Source organism: Rhinichthys klamathensis, unplaced genomic scaffold (genome assembly GCF_029890125.1).
Source record: "Rhinichthys klamathensis goyatoka isolate OS25496 unplaced genomic scaffold, OSU_Roscu_1.1 h1tg000693l_1, whole genome shotgun sequence".
NCBI lineage: Eukaryota > Metazoa > Chordata > Actinopteri > Cypriniformes > Leuciscidae > Rhinichthys > Rhinichthys klamathensis.
This window is the reverse complement of record NW_026607120.1, coordinates 192525-201902: the sequence shown is the minus strand read 5'-3', so window position 1 is coordinate 201902 and position 9378 is coordinate 192525. Positions and strand designations below refer to the sequence as shown.

Genomic DNA, 9378 nt, shown 5'->3' with positions numbered 1-9378 from the left:
AATGTTGTGTTTTATTGTGATTGTACACAAATATAAGTAAACACTTTGCAGTTTGAATAATGTCCTGTATGAACAAAAGGACGGAGTATGTTTTTATGTCTACATTGTTCAATTACGCCACACAGACACACACACACACACACACACACACACACACACACACACACACACACACACACACACACACACACACAAACACTATTTTTCTAATCAGATCAGGCAAGTAATATTCTGTCTTGTCTCTTAAAAAAACAATATATATATATTTATATATATATATATATATATATATACATATATATATATATATATATATATATATATATATATATATATATATATATATATATATATGTGTGTGTGTGTTTGTGTGTGTATATATATAAATATAGCTGCGAGCAGCGATGAAAGGGCCAAAGCCGACGGCACCGCCACCCCGGTTATAGCGCCACCAACTGGCAGCAGGAAGTCTGTCACTTTCAAAAAGCTTTGAAATCACCTGATTGCTTCAAACTTCACTACTATGATGTAAACACACGGCAGATGTAGACCTGGATGTAGACCTGACCTTTCAGAAGGTTGCTCTCGCATACTTTGTGGTTGATATGTGCCCTCAATGCACACTTTTGCAGAGCCCACACTGATACAAGCTCTACAGCACACTTCTTTTCGACAGTCAAAGCAGGGTTACGTTTTTGCACGTCGTGCACAATAACCCTAAAGGCACCAGGGTGGCGGTGCCACCGGCTTTATATATATATATATATATATATATATATATATATAAATATAGCTGCGAGCAGCGATGAAGGGCCAAAGCCGGTGGTACCGCCACCCCGGTGCCTTTAGGTAACTAAAGGCACCGGGGTTGCGGTGCCACCGGCTTGGGCCCGTAATCGCTGCTCGCAGCTATATTTTATGTTTGTTTTTTCTGCAGAAAAATATCTTTATGAGATGATGTTGACTTGAGATGATATTTTGGAATTCTTGGATGTAAAAGATCTTACCATATCTGTTTCTTCTTACATGGCGATACATTTCAGGACTCTTTTCTCTGTTTCCCAGTGTGTTGCTGCGCTCTACTGGAGGAAGAAGAAAACTAGACCTTCATTTTTGGGAGGAAAGTGTGTTGTTGTAATTGTGAATTTTTTATGTTAAGTTATTTCAGTAAAATAGTAAACATAGCTTGCAGCTATTGGATAGGCTATATGAAATGAAATATATTTAGCCGATTTGAATACCTCTGTCTTTCCTCATTTGGCTGATGTTGATATAGACTGGTTCAGACTCCTGAGGGTCCGAGTGCACTGAAAGAATTGCAAATACAGCTAGAGTTATAGTTTTGAAAGAAAGAAAGAAAGAAAGAAAGAAAGAAAGAAAGAAAGAAAGAAAGAAAGAAAGAAAGAAAGAAAGAAAGAAAGAAAGAAAGAAAGAAAGAAAGAAAGAAAGAAAGAAAGAAAGAAAGAAAAAAAAAAGAAAGAAAGAAAGAAAGAGTGATTCCCTCATATACTGAAAATACAGACACACAGATTTTTTACCTGACATTCGCTTTCTGTAAAGGTAATACAATATAGCTCCAAGCAGAATCCCCGCACACAGAACCAAAACAGATGATACAGTAGCCTTTGCATATCTGTTGAATTCTAAAAGAAAATGGAGACTTTATTTCTATTAATTAGATTAATTTGTTGACTTTTCTTTACCAGGATCATTTGAAGATGAACATGTACATTGTACATCTTGAGCATATACTTTTTTTTCCGAGATAAGGTGAAATGTACTGTATATTAATGGTTAATTTATTACCTTGGTTTGGTACAGTAGAGGTTCCTGATGATGAGGAAATACTGATTGTTATAGGAGCCAGAGCTCTGAGTGTATCCTCAGTAAAAACTGCACACTGCCAGTGCAGCGGGTCTGTTTCATTGCTGGACAGATTCACTGTGAGTTGTAACTTGTTGTTTTTCTCAGTCATAATTTGCTGTTTTCCCAGCACTCCTCTATTCCCCTCCATCCTGAGCCAGACCAGCATCACTGAATCAGTCACTTCAGAAACTTCACAGGTGAGAATCACTGACCTTTTCCCCAACACACCATCAGAGGGCTCTACTGAGACTGAAATCAACAACAACATCAATTACTTTTTAAATGCACTGAACAATGAACTGATGAGCAAAATGTAGCTGAAAAAATCAATGTATTTATTTGTATTGATTGATTGATTGATTGATATTTGCAAACCTCTGATGGTGTGAAGCATTGTGGTTGTATATGGAATATTTATATCTTTTGCAATACACCTGTATGTCCCACTATAATTGAAGTTCACAGGTGAGATGTGAAAGATAAAAACTTGACTATTGTATGTGGTTGAAGAAAGTCTTCCTGGTTTAATTGGTCCTTTAACTTGAACTTCTCTTCCTTGTTCAACTGCTATCAGATCAGTCTGTGAATTAGGCCTCGGCTCCCAGGTCCACTTCCAGCTATTGTATTCCTTTTTAGACTTGCAGATCAGTGATACGTCACTATTATTAGAGCTGTGTCTGTAAATGGTATTAAATTTAAATTTATTATTTCCATTGTATGAATCTGCAAAGACAATAGGTAACATGGTGAATTTCAGCGAATACATCTCAGTTAGTATAAATGTCTGTTTTAAACATGTCTTTGGAAATTAAGCTTTAAAAAAATAAAAAATAAATACTTTTGCACATTGTTAATTACAGTTGTGGCCAGAATTATTGGCACCCCTGGTAAATATGATCAAAGATGCTGTAAAAATAAATCTGCATTGTTTATCCTTTTGATCTTTCATTCACAAAACTGGCTAGGAGCATGACATTATTGTTGCACAGGAGTATAAATATGAGGAAACACAAAGGCCAAATTCCCATAACCCTATAGAAAATGAGTGGGGTGAACTAAAGAGAAGAAGCAGCAACATGGATCTGGGAATCTGAAGGATCTGGAGAGGTTATGTATGGAGGAATGGTCTCTGATCTCTTGTCAGGTGTTCTCCAAACTCATCAGGCATTATAGGAGAAGACTCAGAGCTGTTATCTTGGCAAAAGGAGGTTGCAAAAAGTATTTAAAGCTGCAGTCCGTAGCTTTTTTCGGGTTAAAATTTATCCAAAATACATTTTTGAGAAAATACATAACCAGCCAGTGTTCAAAACTATCTGCTTGCTTTAGCTCGATTCAAAGCGGTAAGCTTGTAATAATGTTTTTAATTCCAGTGGTACTGGTGGATTTCCGCGGGAGATTCGAGCATGTCTTTGCGTCATTACGTCACATCTGTACACATAAAGAAGGAGTCTCGGCTAGTAGGCTATATTGCGAGTGAGGATGTTAGAGGTGGAGATTTATAGCCTTTTCTCACAGCACTTGATATAATTAAACTTATCAATTTGATGGCGGATCCAGAAAGGTTCAAACGACGATCACCAGTGACAACTAGAGACTCACCCGTTGTAAAATGCAAAAGACTTCGTTCGGACTTCGGAGTGGCTACAGAAAAAAAGAGACTGCAACCGGCCCATGCGAAAACAAGGATAGGCTACATATCGAAAGGACATTACCTGTAGTCACGCAATGCTGACGTTGTTAACATTAACAATTTGAGAACAAAGTATAATTTTCTTTGTTTTGCGTGATATGATAAGCGATTGTTGGATTTAATCAGCGCGATTTACTGCAATGTCAGAACCAGAACAAAAGTGGATGTTACTTTTTCCGGTGAAAATCCTTATGTTGGTCATACTTCCAAAAAGAATAATCTGTGATTCTGAATGCCAGAATCCAGCCAGCCTCACACTCTCCTCAAACATTGTGTTCATCCGCGCTGTGTCGTGTCGAAGTACGACTCACGTAAAGTTGATAATTCCGCGAATAACGGCAATTGCAGATTTCGAACAGAGATGGCGACAAAGAGGAAAAACTGCGGACTGCAGCTTTAATAAAATGGGGCCAATAATTATGGCCAACGTGTTTTAGAGAAAAGCATTTATTTCATAATGTGATTTACACCCCACTTTCAATTCTTTTACTTCAATGAAAGGTTAGATTTTTTTGTGAAAGATCAAAAGGATAAACAATGCAGATTTATTTTACAGCCATCTTTTATCATATTTACCATTGGGGTGCCAATATTTCTGGCCACAACTATATAAGTATTCAATTAACTTACAGTATTCTTAATGTCAAATATTTTAGATCATTATTATTCAGGCATACACCACAGATTGAATATAAAATATACTTACTTGAACTGAGATTAAGCGTGTGAATCCTAACCGTTGCTACTCTTCCATCTTCCATCAATCTACAGTAATATTTGCCCTGATTGTGTTCATCAACGGTGTGTAAGATGATGTAGGCAGAGTTGTTGTACAGTAGAGTGGTGTTTGATGTTTGTTCTCCATCTCTCTCCCACTGCAATGTTGAGGATTCAGACAGGAAAGAGACCTCGCATCGCAAAGACACATCAACGCCACGCAGAACTTTGGAAGAGTATTAGAACCGATTGTGAGAAATGTTGTATATCTTTCTTACATTTATAACTACATTTACTGTTACTTTTAAAATATTTTTGCTGTATGGAAAATCAACCAACCTTCCTTTTGGGCAGTTTGAATAGGTGGATATGCTTTGTAGAATGAAAAACAATTACAGTTACATATAAGAAACCATGCAAGACAAGACCCACAAATTTTGCTAGTACATCAGCTGAGGATTTTGCACAAATACAATTTGTGTTCACCAGTGTTTTCAAAACATTTGAACAAAGAGAGGATATATACTGTTTCTGTGTATATTGTTTTGGATTGTCAGGTTGTTGATCACTGACGTTGACACACAGAATGTTTAAGTATCTGCTGTCGTGTAATGTTCAACTCCAGTAGATTTATGTGCCCGTGAGAGTGTTTGAGTGACATTTCTGGACTAACATTTTTCATTTTTAATTAAACCGTTATATACAACTTTAAATAGATATTTAATTTGAATTTGATTACAATGGAGATTATGAAACCTACAGATTACTGTACTGTATAAATGATCACGTTTAAAATTATTTTAAATAGTTTGAACATTATTAAATCATTCTATAGTTTATCAATTACTAATTAGTATATGTTGTATAGGATAAAATAAATTAAAACACAGCAAAAGACAGAAGAGTTAAAATATCTTGACAGAATATTTTTCCTTTTGATGATCAATTGGTTAAAGTGAGACTCACCGATAGCATAGAATCGGGAACAAAATCCACACATCAATATAAAGATTTTAAAAGGTTTAAGTGGCATGATGATTCTTTTCAGTGCCTCAGATACAATGATGCACTCTGAAGAGTTTGAAGAAACAACTAGACAGTAAATGTTAATGGGCGGTGCAATATTCAGAAATCTGCCTGTCACAGAAAACAACCAGCACATGAATTTTAAACAAAATGTCCATGCAGAGAGATACTGTACTATCTAGCACTAATTATTTTTGCAGTGTTAAATTACATTTAGATGTTTGAACAAATTTCTAAAAATCTAACTCATAAGAAAGAAATCATATATTTTTTAATCTGTTTGTTCATGGTTTAAACAGCTCTGATAACCCCATTTTAAGTTATCTTGCATTAATAAAATAAAACATGTTTAAAAACGTAAAAAAAATATTTTTAGTCTTGGTTTGCACGATCAGTAAATTTCCAGTGCAGGAAATGTTTTGCTAAACTGAACTATCATGAGGTTTCTCTCAGGCACATACATATGCGATCTAAAGTGTGATATAAAACTCACCAGCTTTTTTGAGGTCTATTTTTGAAACTTAGTTTCTTTGTAGGGCACTACAGTACAACTCTACAAAATATTTAAAATTACCACTGTCCCTTGTTTGCTGTTTTTTTAAAGGCACTTGTCTTTGTTAAGCTATAAACAATGTATTGTGAAAAGCACTATAAATTGTGCAAATAAATTGTACTGAACTGACATACAACCCCCATGCCTCAAAAACCTTATCAAAACCTGCCATTAAATAGCCATCTTTTTAGGCTTTTCAATGAACAGTAGGCTACAGCAAATTATGAAATTCTATATGGAAACAATTATATCAAACTATAGATTTTGGCAATAAAAATGCATTTAATAAAATGTACAAAATAGAATTGAATAGAACCAGAAATAAATTAAAATAATAATGGAAAAAAACTAATGTGTTAGACAGTTTTTTAACTTTTGTTTCGTGTTCCTGTTCTGAGTGCTTGTCTGAGGTGGTTATAGTTAGACAAGAGGTATAAGAAAACATTGTTTGGGGTCACACTTTAGATTAGGGTCAGATTCTCACTATTAAGTATGACTTATGCATCAATAAACTCCTAATTACTGCTTATTAATAGTTAGTAGGTATAGTTGTTAAGTTTATAGATATTGGGTAGGATTAAGGGATGTAGAATATGGTCATGCAGAATAAAGCAATAATATGTGTATGCTACTAAACAGCCAATATAGTAATATGCATGCTAATTAGCAATGTTAATAGTGTGAATTGGACTCAAATTAGCAAACTTTTTATATGCTTTTGTTCACATAGGGAATGCAATCATTTTACATTTCTTTTGTGAATGTCACAGTTTAAAATGCTTGCAATTAAGTATTTTCTTTCTTTAGTTGAAATACTTTTCCAAAGCTCAAAAAAATCGGTTACGATTTGTTTGAATGTGACAGTTAAATTGTACTTACTCAAATGAGTACAGAGTAATATTAAATAACTATACTAGAGTTATACGGTTAGGATTAGGGTTTGGTTTAGGGTTAGTTACTTTAATCAATTATGCATAATTTACTGTAATGTATAGTAACGTGTAACTACGTCACCTTCAAATAAAGTGTTACCAAAACATCTTCACTTTTTCCATTCCAGGAAATACGTTGCTTTAGCAGAGTTGTGTGTCATGAAACCACATGAAGGTTTCTTTCTGGTATACAAACATATTGATTCAAATCTGATTATACTCAGATGATGTTCGTGGTATTTGTTTTTTCCTATGAAAATAAACCCAACGACCCTTTACTTACAGATAGAGCACACTCACAATCTCACTTGAGCAGAACAAGATTTATTACTCTTAATTCATTCCTATTATACCACATGACTAGCTTGTTATTATTAAAATTCATTTGATGTCTTCGATTCCATTCAATGATGATAATTAAAAAAAAGAAATACAAGTTTCTGTACATTAATTTCCAGTGTGAAGGCTCATTGTGCTGTACTAGCTGAATAGATGACTGTAGTAAAGTCCAACATATCCTGTAGATATTGAGATATACAAGCTTAAAGAGTGTACTTTTACTGTAAATCACAAACAAATATAACACATGTATCATTAGTCAATCAAAATGACATTCTAAAATGTTTATGAAAGAACATGTTTTCAGCTGACCTCTGAACTTGCATTATTGGTTTTAAACCTGCTGTCGTCTCCTGGAAAATAGTCACAGATTTAGCATAGATTTGTCATTGTAAAGAACACACAGAGCAATATTAATGTGCAGATAAGCTAATATCTCTTTAAGACAAGCCAATTGATTTAGCAGCCATTTTATTAACTATTTTCTATGTATGCAAAAAAAAAGGTACAGTATACAAGTACAGCTCCTATCTACTTGATAGGAGATAGGAGACATGAGCTCCTATCTAATGGAGACAGAGCAAAACCTGAAAACTGTGTCTGTCAGGCTTATCCAGCTAATAAGCATCCCTATAGACAAAAAAATAGTAAATCTCTCTGTGAAAAGGCAGTTAGCTTTTTTAACTGAAAGTCACAACAATTATTCAACTGCCACATTGAGAGTAACAATTTGCCCCTCTATTTTTTTCTATGGAGCATCTTCTCCTCCTCACACGGTCTCTGAGATCAGCTCACCTGTTTTTCGCTGACGTTTAAAAACTAGAAGTCCCAGCAGCAGAATCAGCACAGTGCCAGTGACAGCACACACCACGATGATCACGATCTGTAGATGACTTTCCTGTGTCATGATATCTTCTGCAGAAACATGTGGAGTCAGATAATACACCAACACTGCTCAGCGTCATGACTACACTAATCACTATTTGTATATACGCTTAAAATATACAATATAATTCTGAGTTAAGGGTGAAAAAATACTGTAAAGTTATGGTAAAAAGATATTACTTTGGTTTGTTACAGTTGGAGTTCCTGATGATGAGGAAAGACTGATTGTTATAGGAGCCAGAGCTCTGAGTGTATCCTCAGTAAAAACTGCACACTGCCAGTGCAGCGGGTCTGTTTCATTGCTGGACAGATTCACTGTGAGTTGTAACTTGTTGTTTTTCTCAGTCATAATTTGCTGTTTTCCCAGCACTCCTCTATTCCCCTCCATCCTGAGCCAGACCAGCATCACTGAATCAGTCACTTCAGAAACTTCACAGGTGAGAATCACTGACCTTTTCCCCAACACACCATCAGAGGGCTCTACTGAGACTGAAATCAACAACAACATCAATTACTTTTTAAATGCACTGAACAATGAACTGATGAGCAAAATGTAGCTGAAAAAATCAATGTATTTATTTGTATTGATTGATTGATTGATTGATATTTGCAAACCTCTGATGGTGTGAAGCATTGTGGTTGTATATGGAGTATTTATATCTTTTGCAATACACCTGTATGTCCCACTATAATTGAAGTTCACAGGTGAGATGTGAAAGATAAAAACTTGACTATTGTATGTGGTTGAAGAAAGTCTTCCTGGTTTAATTGGTCCTTTAACTTGAACTTCTCTTCCTTGTTCAACTGCTATCAGATCAGTCTGTGAATTAGGCCTCGGCTCCCAGGTCCACTTCCAGCTATTGAATTCCTTTTTAGACTTGCAGATCAGTGATACGTCACTATTATTAGAGCTGTGTCTGTAAATGGTATTAAATTTAAATTTATTATTTCCATTGTATGAATCTGCAAAGAAAATAGGTAACATGAATTTCAGCGAATACATCTCAGTTAGTATAAATGTCTGTTTTAAACATGTCTTTGGAAATTAAGCTTTAAAAAAATAAAAAATAAATACTTTTGCACATTGTTAATTACAGTTGTGGCCAGAATTATTGGCACCCCTGGTAAATATGATCAAAGATGCTGTAAAAATAAATCTGCATTGTTTATCCTTTTGATCTTTCATTCACAAAACTGGCTAGGAGCATGACATTATTGTTGCACAGGAGTATAAATATGAGGAAACACAAAGGCCAAATTCCCATAACCCTATAGAAAATGAGTGGGGTGAACTAAAGAGAAGAAGCAGCAACATGGATCTGGGAATCTGAAGGATCTGGAGAGGTTATGTATGGAGGAATGGTCTCTGA

The 9378-nt window shown here is 35.0% G+C and overlaps 2 protein-coding genes and 1 long non-coding RNA gene across 3 annotated transcripts in view; all 3 read right to left on the bottom strand.

Annotated features, from left to right (window-relative positions):
* Positions 1 to 909: 909 nt before the first annotated feature.
* Positions 910 to 5419, bottom strand: LOC130076818 (uncharacterized). Its single transcript, XM_056242072.1, has 8 exons — positions 5240 to 5419; positions 4613 to 4645; positions 4263 to 4499; positions 2242 to 2589; positions 1807 to 2115; positions 1539 to 1643; positions 1242 to 1307; positions 910 to 1082 (listed from the first exon to the last, which is right to left on the bottom strand). The coding sequence occupies exons 1-8, from the start codon at positions 5304 to 5306 to the stop codon at positions 910 to 912; spliced, it is 1338 nt and encodes a 445-aa protein (XP_056098047.1). The 5' UTR covers positions 5307 to 5419.
* A 1802-nt stretch (positions 5420 to 7221) lies between these two features.
* Positions 7222 to 8113, bottom strand: LOC130076827 (uncharacterized). The gene is made up of 3 exons (XR_008805690.1): positions 7919 to 8113; positions 7436 to 7476; positions 7222 to 7302 (listed from the first exon to the last, which is right to left on the bottom strand). It is a non-coding gene; the product is annotated as an uncharacterized LOC130076827 (long non-coding RNA).
* A 40-nt stretch (positions 8114 to 8153) lies between these two features.
* LOC130076826 (uncharacterized) overlaps positions 8154 to 9378 on the bottom strand; it is a 60231-nt gene continuing 59006 nt past the window's right edge. The window contains exon 4 of the mRNA XM_056242080.1: positions 8154 to 8497. Within this exon, the coding sequence (XP_056098055.1) occupies positions 8169 to 8497 (329 nt within the window). The 3' untranslated portion in view covers positions 8154 to 8168. The remainder of the gene's footprint in view (positions 8498 to 9378) is intronic.